This window comes from Phyllobates terribilis, unplaced genomic scaffold (assembly GCF_046119375.1).
Source record: "Phyllobates terribilis strain yellow unplaced genomic scaffold, ASM4611937v1 Scaffold_3__8_contigs__length_932513732, whole genome shotgun sequence".
Taxonomy (NCBI): Eukaryota; Metazoa; Chordata; class Amphibia; order Anura; family Dendrobatidae; genus Phyllobates; species Phyllobates terribilis.
The window spans coordinates 617,291,346-617,314,554 of record NW_027362763.1 but is presented as its reverse complement, the minus strand read 5'-3'; the positions used below and the strand labels follow the sequence as shown (position 1 = coordinate 617,314,554).

The following is a 23,209-nucleotide window of genomic DNA, read 5'->3' as shown; positions in this document are numbered from 1 at the left end:
GCATAGAGGACTCCGGCTGCAGCCATTTTTGGACCAGGTGCAAAAGGTCAAAGATTTGGGAGAGAAGGGGTTTGTGCTGGTGATAGGGCACAGCGGGTCCACCTCTGAGCGGAACAGACATCGTCACCCCCCAAGCACGCCGAATGTCGGTTTTAAGTTTGCCATACTCCTTGGCATTCTCCAAAGCTAGGTCGCAGTAATCCTTCTGGGACTCCCCCGTCAGGTATGGCGCCAGCACCTCTGTCCACTGCTCTGCGGAAGTTTTTCCCTCTTGGAGACCCTTTCAAACACAGTCAGGAAGAGCACTATGTCATCCCCCTGGGTCATTTTCTGTAGGGCTCTCCTTATCGACTTCTGAATCGAAAAATCGTCCACTGACTTTGTCGGAGCTGTCGTCGTGCCACGAATCGCCTCTGCAAGTACCTCGATCGGCTGCAGCTGTTAATGATGCTGATCCTGTTGCTGCTGCTTCTGGAGCTGGATTTGCTAAATCAGCAGCTTAGTGGTCTCTTGTTGCGCCATTTGTTGCTGCTGCAATAATTGCTGGTGTTGCTGATGATGTGCCTGCTGCACCTGCACTAAATGTTTCAGCAGGTCCTCCATTTTGTCTGGCATTACTTGCTGGCTTGTGGCAGACTTCACCCAGGACATGCAGACCCTCTTGTAGCAGTCACACGTATCTGCTAGGAACGCTACCCGCATTCTCCACCAATTGTGGGGTTTCTACTTACTTGGATGCGTCGGGAGGCAAACAGGAAGCATGTTCCTTTAAATTTCCATGTCGGTTTATTACGTCATAAACCAGTCAAAAGCAAAAGGAATACAAACAGCCTTTAGTTCAGTCTCTGGTTAGCCAGTCCTGTGGGCACACAGGCTGGATAGCATCCTGTTTACTGGCTCAGTCCGGAGACCACAACACAGAGGAGGCTTTCTCCCTCCAAACACACAGACCATGTGCCAAACAATGACCTCCATTTTATACCTTAACAACACCCAGAGGTGAGGTATGTGGGTAGCTAGACCCGCCCATCTCTCCAACTACTCGTAACCCGGTCCGAGGTGCACCAAACAGTCCTCTTAGTGCTTAAGTGAACTATAGCAACAATCTGGGTTACATTACAGAGGACAGCCATCTCTATGATATACATGCCTCCCATCAACGATGTGTCCGTTAGCCACCTAACAATGAATATGACTATATATAATATATATATATATATATATATATATCTATGAGTACTGACAATATGGGGGTGTACTCACTTATGCTGGGTGCTGTATATATATAATGTACTGAAAATATATGGGTGTACTCACGCTGAGCGCTGTGTATATATAATGTAATGATATTACGTGGGTGTACTCACTTATGCTAGGCACTGAATATATATCTTTATATATAATGTTCTGATAATACGAGGTGTACTCACTTAAGCTGAGCACTGTATATATAATGTACTGATAACATGAGGGTGTACTCACTTATGCTGACCACTGTTTATATAATGTACTGATAATACAGGGGGTGTACTCACTTATGCTGAGTGCTGTGAATATAATGTACTGATAATACCAGGGGTGTACTCACTTATGCTGAGCGCTGTATATATAATGTACTGATAATATGGGGGTGTACTCACTTATGCTGATCACTGTGTATATAATCTACTGATAATACAGGGGGTGTACTCACTTGTGCTGAACGCTGTATATATAATGTACTGATAATACAGGTGGTGTATTTACGCTGAGCGCTGTATATATAATATACTGATAATACGGGGGTGTACTCACTTATGCTTTGGCTGTATATATAATGTTCTGATAATACGGGGGTGTACTTACTTATGCTGAGAGCTGTATATATAATGTATGAGGGTGTACTCACCTACGAATTGTCTCTCTCTCTCATCCTGGTCATATTGGCGTTATTGCGCCACACTGAACATGCTCAGTCTATAGAGGCTTTGGACCGAAGGATACATCCCTTGTCATATTAGAGAGATCTTTATATATATATATATATATATATATATATATATATATATAAATAAGGATAATAGTGTCCATAGTATGCAAAAATAGACTTTATTATTTAAAATTACAAGCAGATTAGAGTGGAATAAAAACATCAGCAGCAATTGCCATATGAAAAAAGAGAGCAGGTTTTCTTGCCTGTCTGTCCGCCTTCCTGGAGGCTGTATTCCCAGGCCTGTCTGAACACGCTCCTAGCCTGTTCGTTTCTGCCTCTGGGGGCCGTATACCCAGGCTCGTTCCTGTATTTCGCTGCAGTAACAGTTCCTGTCTGAACTGTCTCCTAACCTGTTACTTGTTTTGTCCCTATGTCCGTTTCCTCCCTTTTGCTGCAGTGTCTGAACCAGCTCCTGGCTATACCTAGGCTCCTTCCTGTATTTCGTTGCAGTACAGTTCCTGTCTGAACTATCTCCTAACCTGCTACCTGTTTTGTCCCTATGTCCGTTTCCTCCCTTTTGCTGCAGTGTCTGAACCAGCACTTGGCTATACCTAGGCTTGTTCCTGTATTTCGTTGCAGTACAGTTCCTGTCTGAACTGTCTCCTAACCTGTTACCTGTTTTGTCTCTTTGTCCATTTCCTCTCTTTTTCTGCAGAGTCTGAACCTGCACCTAACTCCTACTCGTTGTTGCTGTACTTCTGTTTTTGAGTTTGGAGTCCACTCGCTACATCTTTGCAAGTACCTTGTGTGTATCTGGTTCTGCCTTTCCCTTCCAGTCTGTTCCATGTGAAAAGAGCCCTGTCCCCTCTGCTCTGTCTTTGCTCACCGCTTTGGAGGTTTATCTCTGCCTTACTTACCGCTCTGGCGGTTTCTGCATGCTCTGCTCTGCTTTGTTCACCGCACCTGCGGTTTCGCTCTGCTCAGCCTTGTCCACCGCACCTGCGGTTTCGCTCTGCTCAGCCTTGTCCATGCACCTGCGGTTTCGCTCTGCTAAGCCTTGTCCACCGCATCTGCGGTTTCGCTCTGCTCTGCCTTGTCCACCGCATCTGCGGTTTCGCTCTGCTCTGCCTTGCCCACCGCATCTACGGTTTCGCTCTGCTCAGCCCTGTCCACCGCACTTGCGGTTTTGCTCTGCTCAGCCTTGTCCACCGCATCTGCGGTTTCGCTCTGCTCAGCACTGTCCACCGCACCTGTGGTTTCGCTCTGCTCAGCCCTGTCCACCGCCCCATGCGGTTTCGCTCTGCTCAGCACTGTCCCCCGCACCTGCGGTTTCGCTCTGCTCAGCCCTGTCCACCGCACTTGCCGTTTCGCTCTGCTCACCCTTGTGCACCGCACTTGCGGTTTCGCTCTGCTCAGCCCTGTCAACCGCACCTGCGGTTTCGCTCTGCTCAGCCCTGTCCACCGCACCTGCGGTTTCGCTCTGCTCAGCCCTGTCCACCGCACTTGCAGTTTCGCTCTGCTCAGCCCTGTCCACCGCACCTGCGGTTTCGCTCTGCTCAGCCCTGTCCACCGCACCTGCGGTTTCGCTCTGCTCAGCCCTGTCCAAAGCACCTGCGGTTTCGCTCTGCTCAGCCCTGTCCACCGCACTTGCGGTTTCGCTCTGCTCAACCCTGTCCACCGCACTTGCGGTTTCGCTCTGCTCAGCCCTGTCCACCGCACCTGCGGTTTCGCTCTGCTCAGCCCTGTCCACCGCACCTGCGGTTTCGCTTTGCTCAGCCCTGTCCACCATACCTGCAGTTTCGCTCTGCTCAGCCCTGTCCACCGCACCTGCGGTTTTGCTCTGCTCAACCCTGTCCACCGCACTTGCGGTTTTGCTCTGCTCAGCCCTGTCCACTGCACTTGCGGTTTCGCTCTGCTCAGCCTTGTCCACCGCACCTGCGGTTTCGCTTTACTCTGCTTGATTACCGCATCTGCGGCTCTGAACCGTCTCCTAGTCTGTACTGGACCCTACCCAGCCTGTGCTCTAACCTGCCTGTTCCTGTATTCCCCGGTGTGGGTCAACAGTCGTGTCCGGGGTCTGACCTGGAGTCGCACCTGGTCCCTCTGCTCGGTTTCTCCCTGGTGCACAGGCGTCGTTAGCCATCGTGTGACCTTGGTAGGATCGGGTAGATACTTAGTTACGCCCCTCCAGGCACTCTTCGGTTCATGGTCCAGTGGGATCACTAAACACGCACACGCCAGTCAGTCCGGGCGTATGCATAACACTCAGACCATATGCCAGACACTGCATGGTCTGCATGGCTGTCATCCCAGAGGGAAACCTCTTGTAAAGATGATGCACAAGAAAGCCTGCAAACAGTTTGCTTTAGACAAGCAGACTAAGAACATGGATTACTGGAATCATGTCTTGTGGCCTTATGAGACCAAGATAAACTTATTGGCTCAGATGGTGTCAAGCATATCTAGTGGCAACCAGGTGAGGAGAACAAAGAAAAAAGTGTGTCTGGCCTCCAGTCAAGAATGGTGGTGGGAGTGTCATAGTTTGGGGTTGCATGAGTGCTGTCGGCTGTGGGGAGCTACAGTTCATTGAGGGAACCATGAATGCCAACATGTACTGTGACATACTGAAGCAGAGCATCATACCCTCCCTTTGGAAACTGGGCCGCAGGGCAATATTCCATCGTGATAATGACCCCAAACGAGTACTGCCTTGCTAAAGAAACTGAGGGTAAAGGTGCTACACTGGCAAGGCATCTCTCCAGACCTAAACCCTATTGAGCATCTGTGGAGCATCCTCAAATCGAAGGTGGAGAAGCACAAGGTCTCTTATATCCACGAGTTCCGGAATCTCATCATGGAGAACTGGTATAGGATTCTAGTGGCAACCTGTGAAGCTCTAGTGAACTCCATGCCCAAGGGAATTAAGGCAGCGCTTGAAAATAATGGTGGCCACACAAAATATTGACACTTTGGGCACAATTTGGTCATTTTCATTTAGGCGTGTACTCACTTTTGTTGCCAGTGGTTTAGACATTAATGGCTGTGTGATTTATTTAGAGGGCACAACAAATGTACACTGTTACACAAGCTGTACACTGACTACTGTACATTGTATCAAAGTGCCATATCTTCAGAGTTGTCCCATGAAAAGATATAATAATATTTACAAAAATGTGATTGGTGTACTTACTTTTGTGACATACTGTATACACACATAGACACATTACAGTATCCATCTAACAATGTGATGGAGAATAGAAGCTCTTATTTTCTAAATTTCTTACAACATACCTGGTCAGGGTTATGCATCAAAGGACAGTTATCACATTGGTCACCCACTCCATCTTTATCTGTATCCATTTGGTCTGTGTTGAATACATATGGACAATTATCCAGCTCATTTAAGATTTCTGTAGAAATACGAACGGATTATTAATTATCCAATAACATTCAGGAATATGAAGTATTTCAATTATCTTAATTAGGACATGCCAGATATATTATGTATAGTAAGTATATGTATTATTATTATAGAGTAAAATTGTTGTTTGCAAACTCTGCACAGTGGTACATGAAGTCTTTATTAGAGGCAATACAAGTGTTGTCATATTGTGCCTTTTAGGAAAAAATAACAGCCATATGAGCCACACAATCTTGAAAAGATCCTCTTGAAACACAATATATGGTACTCTTAAGTAGAGATGAGCGGTGTTCGACTAGAACTGTTAGCCAATCTCAAATTCGAGCTGTTTTGGGCGGTGTTCGAGTTGTTCGACGAACCCGAACGATTTGCAAAAAATTCGGCTGTTCGAGGTTATGTTCGATAACTGTTCGTGCACCAAAAGCGTGTCCTGCATGTCTGGCGCTATTTAGAGCACCAATCATGCAGGGATTGTCTGCCACTCACTGTAATGCCACAGCCATGGTGGTTGTGGCATTAGAGTGATTGCCCAAATCGATGGGAACTGTGCTCACAGTGAAACATGAAAAGCCGGCAATTCAGCAGCGGCATACACCGGTACCCGACAATTTAGAACCGAAAGAATAGAGCTTCACACATAGATTAGATAGATAGAAACATGTCAGTCACACATATAAGAAGTACAGTGACAGTGTTGATTACTGTACTTGCCATTTAGTGTGAAGGATTTATTAAAAAAAATATTAGTGTTTTCATGCACTGTCTCTTTAAAAAAGCCGGCCGGCAATTCAGCAGGGTACCCGACAATTTAGAATGGAAGGAATAGAGAATCACACATAGATTAGATAGATAGAAACATGTCAGTCACATATATATGAAGTACAGTGACAGTGTTGATTACTGTACTTGTCATTTAGTGTTAAAATAAAGGATTTATTTAAAAAAAAATTGGCGTGGGGTTCCCCGTAATTTTAGGCTCTAGCGGAGGTTAAGCAGACAGCTGGGGCAGATGTTTGAAGCCTGGGAAGGGGTAATACCCACGGAGCTTCCCAGGCTACTAATATCAGCCCCCAGCTGAATGCCTAGCCTTTACTAGCTATTAAAATGGGGGACCCCCCAAAAAATTGACATGGGGTCCCCCCTATTTTAATAGCTAGCAAAGGCTAGGCAGACAGCTGGGGGCTGATATTAATAGCCCAGGAAGGGTGCCATGAATATTGGCCCCCTCCCAGGCTAGAAACACCAGCCGTCAGCCGCCCCAGAAATGGCACATCCATAGGATGCGCCAATTCTGGCACTTAGCCTCGCTCTTCCCACTGCCCTGTAGCGGTGGCAGTGGGGTAATAGGGCTGGGGTTGATGTCAGCTTATAATGCCAGCTGACATCAAGCCCAGGTTAGTAATGGAGAGTCGTCTACAAGACACCCCCATTACTAACCCCGTAGTCAAAGTTAAAAAAAAACACAAACACCCAGAATAAAGTCCTTTAACTGAAATAAAGACACAATTCTTTATTGTTCTAAATTAAACCATACTTACAATCACGCCCATTCCAGCTGAAGCCAACGATCCCCTGCAATAAAAGAAAAATAATAAAGCAACATAATCCTTAACTTTCCATGGTTCCCATGACAGCTTCAGCTCTGCTACATCGAGATGACAGGCTGGACCGCAGCAGAAAGCTGCCATCCAGCCTGTCATCCCGCAGACACTGAGAAGCGCAGGCTTGCTTGCGCTCCTCAGCGTCTCTCTGTGACGGCATCCAGATGAGCCGAGTTCATGTCCAATGAACTCGGCACACCTCATGCACGTCACTGACGGCGTGGGAAAATTCTCACGCTGAAGAGCTGAGTGCAGGAGAATTCTCCCACGCTGTCAGTGACGTGGATGAGGTGAGCTCATGTCCAATGAACTCAGTTCACCTCATGCACGTCACTGACAGCGTGGGAAAATTCTCCTGCACTCAGCGCTTCAGCGTGAGAATTCTCCCACGCTGAAGCGCTGAGTGCAGGAGAATTTTCCCACGCTGTCAGTGACGTGCATGAGGTGAGCCGAGTTCATTGGACATTAACTCGGCTCATCTGGATGTCCTCACAGAGAGACACTGTGGAGCGCAAGCAAGCCTGCGCTTCTCAGTGTCTTCGGGATGACAGGCTGGATGGCAGCGTTCTGCTGCGGTCCAGCCTGTCATCTCGATGTAGCAGAGCTGAAGCTGTCATGGGAACCATGGAAAGGTAAGGATGATGTTGCTTTATTACTTTTCTTTTATTTCAGGAGATCGTTGGCTTCAGCTGGAATGGGCGTGACGGTAAGTATGGTTTAATTTAGAACAATAAAGAATTGTGTGTTTATTTCAATTAAAGGACTTTTTTCTTGGTGTTGTGTTTTTTTTAAATACTTTACTAGAAATTCATGGTGGTCATGTCTAATATTGGCGTGACCCCATGAATTTCGGGCTTAGGGCCAGCTGATAATGCCAAGCTGGCCCTAACCCCTTTATTACCCAGTGAGCCACCGCACCAGGGCCCTGGATGAGTTGGGTACAGCGCCAGAAGATGGCGCTTCTATGAACGCGCCATTTTCCGGGGTGGCTGCGGACTGCAATTTGCAGCGGGGGTGGCCCAGAAAGCTTGGTCCTCCCTGCGCTGCGGATTCCAGCCCCCAGCTGCCTAGTTATACCTGGCTGGACACAAAAACAGGGCGAAGCCCCACGTCAATTTTCTTTAAATTATTTCATGAAATAATTAAGAAAAAAAGGGCTTCCCTACATTGTTGTGTCCGGCCAGGTACAAATAGGCAGCTGTTGGTTGGGGGCAGCCCGTTCCTGCCTGCTGTACCTGGCTGGACACAAATATAGTGCAAAGCCCCACGTCAATTTGTTTTTAATTATTTCATGAAATAATTAAAAAAAAAAGGTCTTCCCTATATTGTTGTGTCCGGCCAGGTACAAATAGGCAGCCGGTGGTTGGGGGCAGCCTGTTCCTGCCTGCTGTACCTGGCTGGACACAAATATAGTGCGAAGCCCCACGTCAATTTTTTTTAAATTATTTCATGAAATAATTAAAAAAAAAAAGGGCTTCCCTATATTGTTGTGTCCGGCCAGGTACAAATAGGCAGCTGCTGGTTGGGGGCAGCCCGTTCCTGCCTGCTGCACCTGACTGGACACAAGTATAGTGCGAAGCCCCACGTCAATTTTTTTTTTATTATTTCATGAATTTCCTGAAATAATTTAAAAAAATTGAAGTGGGGCTTCGCACTATATTTGTGTCCAGCCAGGTACAGCAGGTAGGAACGGGCTGCCCCCAACCACCAGCGGCCTATTTGTACCTGGCCGGACACAACAATATAGAGAAGGCCTTTTTTTCTTAATTATTTCATGAATTTCCTGAAATAATTAAAAAAAATTGAAGTGGGGCTTCGCACTATATTTGTGTCCAGCCAGGTACAGCAGGCAGGAACGGGCTGCCCCCAACCACCAGCTGCCTATTTGTACCTGGCCGGACACAACAATATAGAGAAGGCCTTTTTTTCTTAATTATTTCATGAATTTCATGAAATAATTAAAAAAAAAATACGTGGGGCTTCGCCCTATTTTTGTGTCCAGCCAGGTACAACTAGGCAGCTGGGGGCTGGAATCTGCAGCGCAGGGAGGCCCAAGCTTTCTGCCCCCCCCCCCCCCCGCTGCAAATTGCAGTCCGCAGCCACCCCGGAAAATGGCGCGTTCATAGAAGCGCCATCTTCTGGCGCTGTACTCAACTCATCCAGGGCCCTGGTGCGGTGGCTCACTGGGTAATAAAGGGGTTAGGGCCAGCTTGGTATTATCAGCTGGCCCTAAGCCCAAAATTCATGGGGTCATGCCAGTATTAGACATGACCGCCATGAATTTCTAGTAAAGTATTTAAAAAAAACACAACACCCAGAATAAAGTCCTTTAATTGAAATAAAGACACAATTCTTTATTGTTCTAAATTAAACCATACATACCATCACGCCCATTCCAGCTGAAGCCAACGATCTCCTGAAATAAAAGAAAAATAATAAACCAACATCATCCTTACCTTTCCATGGTTCCCATGACAGCTTCAGCTCTGCTACATCGAGATGACTGGCTGGACCGCAGCAGAACGCTGCCATCCAGCCTGTCATCCCGCAGACACTGAGAAGAGCAGGCATGCTTGCGCTCCTCAGTGTCTCTCTGTGACGGCATCCAGATGAGCCGAGGTCATGTCCAATGAACTCGGCTCACCTCATGCACGTCACTGACAGCGTGGGAAAATTCTCCTGCACTCAGCGCTTCAGCGTGAGAATTCTCCCACGCTGTCAGTGACGTGCATGAGGTGAGCTGAGATCATTGGACATGAACTCACCTCATGCACGTCACTGACAGCGTGGGAAAATTCTCACGCTGAAGCGCTGAGTGCAGGAGAATTTTCCCACGCTGTCAGTGACGTGCATGAGGTGAACTGAGTTCATTGGACATGAGCTCACCTCTTGCACGTCACTGACAGCGTGGGAGAATTCTCCTGGACTCAGCGCTTCAGCGTGAGAATTTTCCCACGCTGTCAGTGACATGCATGAGGTGAGTTCATGTCCAATGATCTCAGCTCACCTCATGCACGTCACTGACAGCGTGGGAAAATTCTCCTGCACTCAGCGCTTCAGCGTGAGAATTCTCCCACGCTGAAGCGCTGAGTGCAGGAGAATTTTCCCACGCTGTCAGTGACGTGCATGAGGTGAGCCGAGTTCATTGGACATGACCTTGGCTCATCTGGATGCCGTCACAGCGAGACACTGAGGAGCGAAGCAAGCCTGCTCTTCTCAGTGTCTGCGGGTTGACAGGCTGGATGGCAGCGTTCTGCTGCGGTCCAGCCTGTCATCTCGATGTAGCAGAGCTGGAGCTGTCCTGGGAACCATCGAAAGGTAAGGATGATGTTGGTTTATTATTTTATTTTTATTGCAGGAGATCGTTGGCTTCAGCTGGAATGGGCGTGACGGTAAGTATGGTTTAATTTAGAACAATAAAGAATTGTGTGTTTATTTCAATTAAAGGACTTTATTCTGGGTGTTTGTGTTTTTTTTAACTTTCACTATGGGGTTAGTAATGGGGGTGTCTTATAGACGCCTCTCCATTACTAACCTGGGCTTGATGTCAGCTGGCATTATAAGCTGACATCAACCCCAGCCCTATTACCCCACTGCCACCGCTACAGGGCAGTGGGAAGAGCGAGGCTAAGTGCCAGAATTGGCGCATCCTATGGATGCGCCATTTCTGGGGCGGCTGACGGCTGGTGTTTCTAGCCTGGGAGGGGGCCAATATTCATGGCACCCTTCCTGGGCTATTAATATCAGCCCCCAGCTGTCTGCCTAGCCTTTGCTAGCTATTAAAATAGGGGGGACCCCACGTCATTTTTTTGGGGGGTCCCCCATTTTAATAGCTAGTAAAGGCTAGGTATTCAGCTGGGGGCTCATATTAGTAGCCTGGGAAGCTCCGTGGGTATTACCCCCTTCCCAGGCTTCAAACATCTGCCCCAGCCGTCTGCTTAACCTCCGCTAGAGACTAAAATTACGGGGAACCCCACGCTAATTTTTTTTTAATAAATCCTTTATTTTAACACTAAATGACAAGTACAGTAAGCAACACTGTCACTGTACTTCATATATATGTGACTGACATGTTTCTATCTATCTAATCTATGTGTGATGCTCTATCTTTCTGTTCTAAATTGTCGAGTACAGATGCTGAATTGCCGGCCGGCTTTTTTAAAGAGACGGTGCATGAAAACACTATTATTTTTTAAATAAATCCTTTACACTAAATGACAAGTACAGTAAGCAACACTGTCACTGTACTTATTATATATGTGACTGACATGTTTCTATCTATCTAATCTATGTGTGAAGCTCTAATCTTTCTGTTCTAAATTGTCGGGTACCGCTGCTGAATTGCTGGCCGGCTTTTTTAAAGAGACGGTGCATGAAAACACTAATATTTTTTTTAATAAATCCTTTACACTAAATGACAAGTGCAGTAACCAACACTGTTACTGTGCTTCTTATATGTGTGACTGACATGTTTCTATGTATCTAATCTATGTGTGATGCTATATTCTTTCTGTTCTAAATTGTCGGGTACCGCTGCTGAATTGCCGGCCGGCTTTTTTAAAGAGACGGTGCATGAAAACACTAATATTTTTTTTAATAAATCCTTTACACTAAATGACAAGTGCAGTAACCAACACTGTTACTGTGCTTCTTATATGTGTGACTGACATGTTTCTATCTATCTAATCTATGTGTGATGCTCTATTCCTTCTTGTCTAAATTGTCGGGTACCGGTGTATGCCGCTGCTGAATTTGCCGGCCGGCTTTTTTAAAGAGAGTGTCTTCTGAGCAGTTTGTCAGCTTTTGGACACCTTTGAAGGTGTTTTCTATGTGTTTTTGTTTGCCTGCCATTGGTTTTAACGGTATTCGACGAACCGAACCCGAACACTATGGGGGTGGCTCAACACTACTCTTAAGTTAAAATAAGAGGGACATACCATCTCCATCAATGTCTACAGCACAAGAATCACCCTCTCCATTATTATCAGTATCTATCTGGGCAGGGTTGTGCACATAAGGGCAGTTATCACATCGATCTCCTACTTCATCTTTGTCATAGTCAAACTGACGAGGGTTAAAAAGAAGAGGGCAATTATCCTGTAAAATAAAAAAAATGTTTTTAACAGAAGAAAACAAAGAAGGCATGTCATTGATATTAATGCACATAATATACAAGTATGTCATTGCTATATCCCACCATCATCACTGTCATACACTTTCAACATACACTTTATTTATTTAAAAATTGGTATTAAAGGGAACATGTCGGCAAGAAAGAAAAAAAATATTTTCTTGCAGCTGCAGTGGTAATCTACAAGTAAATACAATTTTAAACCTGTCTGTAGGCTAAATTGAAGTGCTGCAGCAGAGCAAAAAAAAATATGGGGTAATATTCCCCAGTCAGACGCTTTTTTCCAGTAATCCCTCTCATAGCTCCTTGACAGACAGCCTGCTTTGCACACATGCTGCAGAGCGAGATGTCAGTCAAGGTGCAAGGTGCATGATGACAGCGTGTTCACCATTTAGTGAGCCCTGACTATGTGCAGGGCTGCACATTCCGTCTGACGACTGGAAGCAAGAAGCTGCATGGAGAATATACCTTTATTCTCCCTGCAGCTGCATCTTCCAATTACACTGTTTTACATTTTAAACAATATTTACTTACAGATTATGACTGCAAGGAAAAAACATTTATTTGCTGACAAGCTCACCTTAAGTTTCTACTTAGAAATAACAGCAGGAAACATAATTGAGTCTTCGAGTAAAAGAATCTGCTTGCCATTAAAGGAGCATTCTGCTTTGACCAAACAATTTCTAATTATCTTCTGTATCAATTCAAACAAGTGTCTGTTAATAATGCGGATTGTAGTGTTGGCTGGAGTTAAATGTTGGCACAGCAGCGACTGTATAGGCATGAAGAGGAGGCCTGACAGGAAGTGGTGGAGGCGGAGCCTGCCGTGTGCTGCAAGAGTTGTGCTGTGTGTGGAGAGAGCTCCTGGGAAGGGAGGAGAGCCAGGCGGAGGTGACCGAGCGGACCGGGAGGACCAGTAGGAGGCGACCGGAGGGACGAGCGCAAGAGAGCGCTGTGGCAGCGTGCAGTGCCGGCCAGCGGAGGGTGCCAGGTGGTGGTGACCAGGAGGTGATCAGGAGGACCGGTAAGAGGCGACCGGAGGGACAAGCGCGCTGTGATAGCGTGCAGCGTCCCTAGAGGAGGTGAGTGAGGGGCAGGAGGCCGCGATAAGCGGCCCTACTGAACCCAAGTGTGTACTGTACTGTATTGTATTTGTATCTGTATTGTAATTGTATTGTATTCCCTAGTCCATATTTAATTGATTACCCCCCCGTCCATATTTAATTGATCACCCCCGTCCATATTTAAATTGATTCCCCTGAACACCCCCGTCCATATTTAACTGATCCCTCTGACCACATTAAATTGACCCCCCCGTCCTCATTTAATTGATCGCCGACCACCCCTCGTCCATATTAAAGTGATCCCCCTGACCACATTTAAAAGATTGACCCCCCCAGCCCATAATTGAGTGATCCCCCTTGTCCTATTTAATAGATTCCCCTTGTCCACTTTTACTCATCCCCAGTCCCTATCTATTTGCCTTATCCCCCACCATATTTAATTAACCCCTGTCCATAATTAATTGATTGATTCCCCAGACCACAATTAATTATTTCCCCAGTCCATATTTATTGATATTATTGATACTTATTGATCCCCAGTCCTTAGTTAATTGACCCACCGTCCATACCTATTTATTTGCTTTACCCCCCATCCTACTTAATTAAACCCCCTGTCCATAATTAATTGATTGATTCCCTAGTCCACAATTAATTATTTCCCCAGTTCATACTTATTGATCCCAGTCCATAGTTAATTGACACACCGTCCATACTTAATTAATCCACCTGACCCACTCAGCTGATCCCCGTCCATACTTAATTGATACTTAATTGATCCCCCGTCCATACTTAACTGATCCCGTGCTGATATCTAATCGATACACTTGCACATCCCTAATTGATCCCCGTCCATACACCTATATATAAATAATTGTGTTTTGTAGTTGTACATATATACTGACTGTATCCCCATATTTAGAATGACGTCCATGTTGGCCGGAGCCGTGCAGTGTACATCTTGCGCAATGTATGCATTCCCTGAGCTACCGCTCAGGGATCCATACTGCTGCGAGAGATGTGAGCATATCGTGCACTTGGAAGCCCAAATCCTGGATCTAAGTGCTCAGATAGCGGTACTGAGGAGCATCGACAACATGGAACGGAGTTTGCTGCTCACCGAGCAGACACTCAATGGGTCAACACTGGGGGTGGAGCTTAGTGGGGAAGCGCAGGCTGAACAGGCAGGGAGCTGGGTAACAGTTAGAAGGGATAGAGGGAAGAAGTATAGGAAGGCTGGTTCAGAACCGGCATTATTGGAGCACGACAGATCCTCTGACCGCCGGGGGAGTGTATGCTCCAGTAATGAGGGGGAGGGGGGAAGTGTAGGGCAGGCTAGACAGGTCCTGGTAGTGGGTGACTCTATTATTAGGGGGACAGACAGGGCAATCTGTCACAAAGACCGGGATCGCCGAACGGTGTGCTGCCTCCCTGGCGCTCGAGTCCGGCACATCGCGGATCGGGTTGACAGGTTACTGGGTGGGGCTGGCGAAGACCCAGCGGTCATGGTCCACATTGGCACCAATGACAAAGTGAGTGGTAGATGGAGGGTCCTTAAAAATGATTTCAGGGATCTAGGTAGGAAGCTTAGGGCAAGGACCTCCAAGGTAGTTTTCTCAGAAATACTACCAATCCCGCGAGCCACACAGGAGCGCCAACGGGAGGTTAGGGAGGTGAATAAGTGGCTAAAGAGTTGGTGCAAGGCAGAAGGGTTTGGGTTCATGGAGAACTGGGCCGACTTCGCTGTCGGCTACAGGCTCTACCGTAGGGACGGGCTGCACCTCAATGGGGAGGGTGCAGCGGTGCTGGGGAAGAAGATGGCTAATAGGTTGGAGGAGTTTTTAAACTAGAGACGGGGGGGGAAACCAAGGAAATAGGTGGGATGTGAGGCAAGCAAGGGGGAAGGGGAGAAGTGAATATAATGAGGGTGGAGAGGGGGGTGGGGATAGTACAGTTAGATCGTTAGAGAAGAATAGGATGCTAAATAACCCCAAAGTTTTATCTTGCATGCTGACCAACGCAAGAAGCCTGACCAATAAGGCGGATGAGCTGCAGGCGCTTATATCGGAGGAGAGGTATGACATCGTAGGTATAACAGAGACTTGGCTAGACGATAGCTACGACTGGGCGGTAAATTTAACAGATTATAGTTTATTTAGAAGGGACCGGAAACAGGGGAAGGGCGGAGGAGTCTGCTTATATGTAAAGTCACGTCTAAAGCCCAGACTAAGGGAAGATATAGGAGAGGGAGAAGAGGGGGTCGAGTCCATGTGGGTAGAGATAAAGGGGGCAAAAAATAATAATAAAATATTACTGGGGGTCTGCTATAAGCCACCTAATATAACAGAGGAGAATGAGAAACTGCTATTAGGACAAATAGACAAAGTAGCAAAACATAATGAGGTGATTGTAATGGGGGACTTCAACTACCCGGATATTGACTGGGAAACAGAAACCTGTAGTTCGCAGAAAGGAAAAAGGTTCTTGACAAATATCAAGGATAATTATCTCTCCCAACTAGTGCAGGAACCAACGAGAGGGAAGGCCGTGTTGGACTTAATATTGACTAATAGGCCTGATAGAATAACTGAGGTACAGATAGGGGGGCACCTAGGTAATAGCGACCATAATATTATCGACTTCAAAATGCCCTTCAGTAGGGTTATCAATAAGGGAACAACTAAAACATTAAACTTTAGGAGGGCGAAGTTTGATCAGCTGAAAGAAAACCTTCAACTTATAGACTGGGACAAAGTTCTTAATCAAGGAAATACGAATAGTAAATGGGAAACCTTCAAAAGAATTCTGAATACTCAGTGCGAGAGGTATATACCGTATGGGAATAAAAGGGCCCGAAATAAGAGGAAACCAATATGGTTGAACAAGAACGTAAAAGGGGCGTTAAATAGCAAAAAAGAGGCATTCAAGAGATTAAAACAGGAAAACAGTAAGGGAGGCACTAATGTGTTACAAGGAAAAAACGAGAACCTGCAAAAAACAAATAAAAATAGCAAAGGAGGAAACAGAGAGACGTATTGCTAGGGAAAGTAGATCAAATCCCAAACTGTTCTTTACGTATATAAATAGTAAAAGGATTAAATCGAATAATATTGGACCGATAAAAAGTGATGAAGGCAAAATCATAGAGAAAGATGAGGATAAAGCTAATCTATTAAATACATTTTTTTCGTCAACTTTCACAAAGGAAAAAGAACTAACAGGCGAAATGAGAAGTGACAAACTTAATCCTCCACTAAGTATGACAAATCTAACCCAAGCTGGGGTACAGAAACGCCTCAGTAACATTAAAATAAACAAATCACCAGGACCTGATGGCATACACCCACGGGTACTAAGGGAACTAAGTCATGTGATAGACAGACCGTTATATCTTATATTTAAGGACTCTGTTGAGACTGGATCTGTACCACTTGATTGGCGACAGGCGAATGTAGTGCAAATATTCAAAAAGGGAGCGAAAAGTGACGCCGGAAACTATCGGCCGGTGAGTCTGACGTCCGTTGTGGGCAAAATTTTTGAAGGCTTTATTAATGAGGCAATCATGGAGCATCTTGATGCTAATAATCTATTAACCCCGAACCAACATGGATTCATGAGGAATCGCTCCTGCCAAACAAACCTGATTGACTTCTACGAGGAGGTTAGCTCTCGAGTAGATCAGGGGGAACCAGTGGATGTCGTGTATCTCGACTTCTCAAAAGCGTTCGATAGCGTGCCACATAATAGGTTGGTATACAAAATGAGAATGATGGGGCTGGGGGAAAATGTCTGCAAGTGGGTAGCTAACTGGCTAAAGGATAGAAGGCAGAGGGTGGTTATAAATGGAATATACTCAGATTGGGTAAGCGTCACTAGTGGGGTACCACAGGGGTCTGTACTAGGCCCAATGTTATTTAATATCTTTATTAACGACATAGTCAACGGGATAAATAGTAAAATATCAATATTTGCAGATGACACAAAGTTATGTAAAACAATTAATACAAAAGAGGACAGTGCAGACCTACAGAGGGATTTGGATAAGCTGGGTAGGTGGAGCATTAAATGGCAAATGAGGTTTAACGAGGAGAAATGTAAGGTCATACATATGGGAAGGAAAAATGGAAGTCACCAGTACTCACTGAATGGGAAATCATTGGGGAATTCAGAGATGGAGAAGGACTTGGGCATCTTGATTGATAGCAAACTAAATTGGAGTGCCCAAAGTCAGGCGGCTGCTGTAAGGGCAAACAGGGTAATGGGATGTATCAGAAGAGGTATAGCTGCAAAGGAGGAGAACATTGTTCTTCCACTGTACAAAGCACTGGTCAGACCACACTTGGAATACTGTGCTCAGTTATGGGCCCCAATATATAGAAAGGATATAAATGAGCTTGAAAAGGTACAAAGGAGGGCAACAAAATTAATAAAGGGAATGGAGGGACTGCAATACCCAGAGAGGTTGGCAAAACTAGGACTATTCAGCCTGGAAAAGAGAAGGTTGAGGGGGGACATAATAAATGTGTACAAATATGTTAGGGGACAGTATAGAGACCTTGCCCGGGATTTGTTCAAAAGGAGGGATATTACGGTAACAAGAGGGCATTCACTAAGACTGGAAGAGAAAAGGTTTCAGCACCAGCATAGGAAGGGGTTCTTTACGGTAAGAGCAGTGAGAATATGGAATTCACTGAGTGAGGAGACGGTAATGTCAGATTGACTACACCAGTTCAAGCGGGGACTGGATGCATTTCTAGATACCAGGCAGATTTCAGCGTATACTTAAAAATAAAATAGTAGGTTGATACAGGGATTTATTCTGACTGCTGGTTTCAGAGTCGGGAGGGAATTTTTCCTCAGGTGAAGATTGGCTAAATCATTTGGGGTTTTTGCCCTCCTCTGGATCAACTTTAGCAATTACAGAACTAACAGGTCGAACTTGATGGACGCAAGTCTTTATTCTTTACTAACTATGAAGAAGCATCTGCTGCTTATAAGTTCCAACTGAGAAAAAAAAAATTTGGATAATTCAGTATGGAAAAATGTAGCAGACTGTTATTTTAGAGAGCATAGCAAAAGGTATATTGATGTATATCAGCCTGTAAGATAGGTCATCAATAGGACCTATGATAGGTCATCAATGTCTTATCGATGGGGGGGGTGCAACACCCAGCACCCCCCACTAATAAACTGTTCCCTGTGCTAGCAGAACTGCTAAGTTGTGAAGTTGCACAGCTCACTCGATTGAATAGTGGCCTCAGCCGGGTATTGCATTTCTTCCCCTATTGATTTGAAAAGGGGATATATAGTATCCAGCTTTGGCCACTATACAGTTGACAGTTGATGGAACTGTGCTTTGCAGCTCCCCAACTGAGCAGTTCCAGACGCCCCTGGCACCGCTTTATCAGACAGCTGTTCACCTGTGTGTATGAAGGCTACAAAAGGTTCAATTGCAGATCTACAAGCAGGTATCTTGAAAACAATGAGGAATTGATGCAAAGTATATTAGAAATTGTAATAACTTTCAATTAAAACAGTGATAAGCATACTCTGAAGACACAAGAAGAATTCTGCTTAATCTGTTTCAAGACTTGTAAAACAGTAATCCTGTAATAAAAATGATGGATTTGGTGGTATGACTTCTATGGTGATAATCTGTAATAAAACAATAGCAGGAATTGTCATGTTTTTACTCCTATGTTCTAAATGTGACATGATAAATTATTGGAAACAATGCTGAAAATTGAAACTAAAATTCAATGTATAAACTTGAATGATCTTGCATATTATTTACATTTTTGCATGGCATCTTTAATTGCTTTTTGAGATATGCATATATGTGAATTTATGATAATGTATAGTAGTATTTTGCTCTAAATCATTGTAACTATAAATACATTATTTACTAACTCATTTTTTAATTCAGTGAAGGTGAAGCAATTTATTATGAGGCCCAGAAAAAAACACTGACCAACTAAAACAGAGGAATACATAAGAGAACAGAAGGAAAGTCACTTTCTTCTGGTCATAGATGTGTAAAAAGTGTGCATTATCAATTTCCACACACAAACTTTCATGACAACTTTAGTAATGTTGTAATTATCCCAATACAGGCAATGTCAGAACTCATAGGTTATAAAATAATATGTATAATCCCTTGATTTAGTATTAGCAGCTATGTTTAATCCAGGTGCAATACACTTTAGTGTGTATTGTGTACTATGGTAGACAGTTATGAATAAGGGTATTATTGTCTACTTGATTGTGAAATACACTGCAAAAGAAAAACAAAAGCTTTACACATTACCAATACCATTAACAGGTTTACCAGTTACAATAAATAGACATGTTCTGTGAGCCAAATTTCTTTGGTTCAAACCCAAATCTCAGCAGGAGGAGAGGAACAGGATGACTCTGGATTCCAGGAAGATCCAAAGACTCTCATATGTATTTCCCAGTTATGTTAATGGAATTTAAAATCCAGTACAATAGCCAGAATGACACAGAAATAAAAAGCCAATTTTTAGTAAGAAGTCAATAGTTTTTTTTTTATTTCAGTTAAATAATTGAAAGAAAGGTAGAGAAAGCCACTCAAAAGGAAGCAATGACTATCTCCAGGGAAAAAGTCCTGAAACCAAAAGCATCTAATTTAGTTAGATTTTTATACTTGTACTGGCCAGGTGAAATGTTGCATAACCACAGGGTTATACTCAGAGCTTGTGCAATAACTGAACAGCATTAAAAATATCGGTAGGTGCAGATGCTCAACCTGGCGATATCATTCTATGATTATTTTACATAAAGCTCTAGTATTTTGGAAAGTAAAGTGTCATAAATTATTGACCAGCTGTAAATAAAATACGCACCTCCTTAAAAGTCTTTTTCTTAAAAGAACTGTGTACTTTATATGCACACTACAAGGTTTATAGGTGTGTCATTTTTAAAAACACTCTGAGCAACTACATTGTACTTGCCTGTGTCACAGGTTAATGAAAGAGGTGGTTGTGAAACAAAAACTACACCTTTCTGATACAAAGAACGGAGCTTTATCCAATCCAAATCCAATCCAATCCAAAATTGTTGGGTCTGAAATTTCTCAGAGGTCAGTCAGCTGCATCTTTCAGGTCCTGTGCTCTATTCAGAGGAGCAGTATTAAAGCAGGCCAATGCTAATATTAATTGGGGGTACAGTAGCTAGTTGCAAAAACTGGAAGCACTGTGGCTGGTGATATTATGGCTGTGGATCTGTAACATGGCGCAGGGTGGTAACTGTGGGCAAAGCACTCGTCTGAGTTGCCTCGGCACATTACATGAAAGTGTGGGTCCTGGCTGGGTGTGTGGACCTGTGCAGTGAGGGCACTACGTCAATGCAGGCCGCATGTGACTGGTGTTGTAAGTTTGCCAGGACCAGATGTTTAACAGTTCAATGAGAGAAATCACTATCTGAAAAACTCATTACTGAAAGGTAATTTGATAAGGATTATATACAAGAGATAACGTGTACAAAGTCTTATGGACGTTTCCTTTCCTTTACAGTACGAATAATTTTCCACACAGTATCTCTGTAGTATATTCCAGGGCTTTCTATAACCGCTGTTTTTCCCTACTTCACCACAACCCAGTTTTAACTGTCCTGATTAACAAGTCTCCTTTACTTGTTCAGCGGTCTCGAGTCTTATTTCTTCCACTACTAGCCCCATGGAACTCCCGCTCGGGAGCCTTCTTCAGTCTCGCAGTCCTGTTAAGGCCCTATACCTTCTGTGTTACAAGCCCAAGTTCTCGTGGCTAGGCGTCCTCTCCCGGACCCATCTCCAAAAGGCCACTCTGTCTCTCTCTTACTTTTCCTCTGGATCTCGCTATGCATTCTCTTCAGTCTACTCTCATTGAGGGTTACCCTCCAATACGGCACTGATCACTTAGAACGCAAGACCCTGTCTGCCTAACTATAAGGAAGCAGTCACTTTCCCTTCCACTAGTCCCTTCCACTGTGGGCTAGTCCCAACAGTTAAATCTTAACTTACCCTATAGTCAACTATATACGCTACTAACATCATAACTCACATGGCACAATATTTACACTTATTTAATTGAACATGAGATCTCCACATTACATAACATAATATTTACAAAAGATGCAGGACACAATTCACATGACATTACAATAACATGATTGGTGTCTTCAGGGAAAGGAATGCACCAGCAACAATGCATTTCCTTACAGATCTATAAGAAGAGATTACCATGCATGACATCTTTTGACTGGTTCTTATAAAATAAAAGTTATATATTAAAAGGAATACACTTTACTTCAGCTATGCACATATACCTTTTCATCATCTACTGAATCATTATCATCATCTTTGTCACACGCATCACCAATGCCATCCTTGTCAAAGTCTTCTTGTCCTGAGTTCGGCAGCAATGGGCAATTATCCTTGAAAGTAACAAATAAAGTTGAAAATGGAAAACAAGTATAACATTTTAGACATTAAGGCCCACATTTATTAAGCAGTTTACACCACTTTTTGACATAAACTGTGTCATAAAACGAATTGGCAAAATATTGTGTATGTCAAATTAGCAAAACAATGTAAACATTTCTTGTTCAAACATGCAAGAATCCCCCAGCTCTGTAGTCCAGTGGCTTTAGAATACCTTCTGGAGAAGAGAATCATGCTTTTGTTAGTCCAAAGTCCCACAATATCAGTTTACAGCGATCAATAAAATCCAACCGGTATTAAAGAAGCACTCCAATGGAGATTTTATTTTTTACTAAATCTGTTTATATATGTATTGTGACAGAGTCACTGGTATGATATACGAGGGGAGGTATGTGTCACTCAGGTTGCTCTCCTGTGTGAACTAAAACCTAATAAATTTCTGCCAGCATGTTATATGCTGGGAGGTTAACTCTCTTAAAGGGTGTAGTTTCATGGGAATGGCAAAGAGGGTGGGAGGCCATTCCCCTACCTCCCTTCAGGATTTGGCTGAGCAAGGTTTAAATGTCAGTTCTTTTTCTCTGAGCAGTGTGTGTCCTGGAGAGTGAAGTTTCCAGGCTGTGTTTGGGTAAAGCCAGAGAGCAACACCGGAGGACTGGTGTTTGCTGCCACTTTATCATGCTACCTGGAGAGGGCCTAGCCTAGCCTGATATCGGACTCTGTTATACCTTATCTTTTGTTTTCCCGTTAACCCCGAGAGGGTCTGTGTACCTGCCACAGAGACGGGTGGATGTCCTGGGTGAAGGCCGCCAGCCTGCCAGAGAAGTCCGGCAAAATGGAGGAGCTCATTATGCACCTGGTGCAGAGCCAACAAAAGATGCACCAGCAGCACTTGCAGAGCCAGCAGAGCATGCAACAGAGTCAGCAGAGCATGCAGCAGCACCAGGAGATGACCAAAATGTTGCTGCAACAGATCCAATTGCAGCAAAAGGTGCAGCTGCAGCACCAGCAGGAGCAGCAACTGCAGATACAGCTTCTGGTGGAGGCCACCCAGGGCAGGGCAACCGCCCCACCCCCAGGGCCGACTGATGACGCCCATGTCAGGAAGGTGGAAAGACGAGCCATGCAGAAGATGACCCCTGGGGATGATGTAGAACCATTTCTGACAGTCTTTGAGAGGGTGGCTGATCGGAAGAGGCTTCCACCAGAACAGTGGGCAGAGGATCTGGTGCCTTATTTGTTGGGTGAACCCCAAAAGGCAATATTACGACTCGGCACTGCAGGATGCCAAGGAATACGCCAAGCTAAAGACAGATCTTGGCATGCCTGGGAGTGAATATGGCGGTGAGAGCCCACCAATGGGCGTATGCCAGCGACAAACCCCCTCGCTTGCAAATGTTTGACCTACTGCATCTCATTCAGAAGTGGTAGCAGCCAGAGTCCTCCACTCCAGACCAGAGAGTCGAGCGAGTGGTGATTGATAGCTTCGTGCACTCCCTTCCCACGATGGTTCAGACTTGGGTTGTCCAAGGCAATCCCCAGAATGCAGATGACTTCATCGGCCTGGTAGAGAGGTACCAGGTGGTTGAGAAATCCCTCAGGAAACCAGATATAGTCACTTCCTCATACTGGGATACCCAAAAGAG

The 23,209-nt window shown here is 44.8% G+C and overlaps 1 protein-coding gene across 3 annotated transcripts in view; it reads right to left on the bottom strand.

The window, feature by feature from the left end:
* THBS2 (thrombospondin 2) overlaps window positions 1-23,209 on the bottom strand; it is a 1,066,666-nt gene that overhangs the window by 323,199 nt on the left and 720,258 nt on the right. For 2 of the 3 annotated variants that reach the window (XM_073671496.1, XM_073671498.1), the window contains 3 exons: window positions 21,452-21,559; window positions 11,872-12,031; window positions 5,204-5,322 (listed from right to left, as the gene is read on the bottom strand). In XM_073671496.1, the coding sequence (XP_073527597.1) occupies window positions 5,204-5,322; window positions 11,872-12,031; window positions 21,452-21,559 (387 nt within the window). The remainder of the gene's footprint in view (window positions 1-5,203; window positions 5,323-11,871; window positions 12,032-21,451; window positions 21,560-23,209) is intronic. The other variant, XM_073671497.1, reaches the window with a different exon arrangement.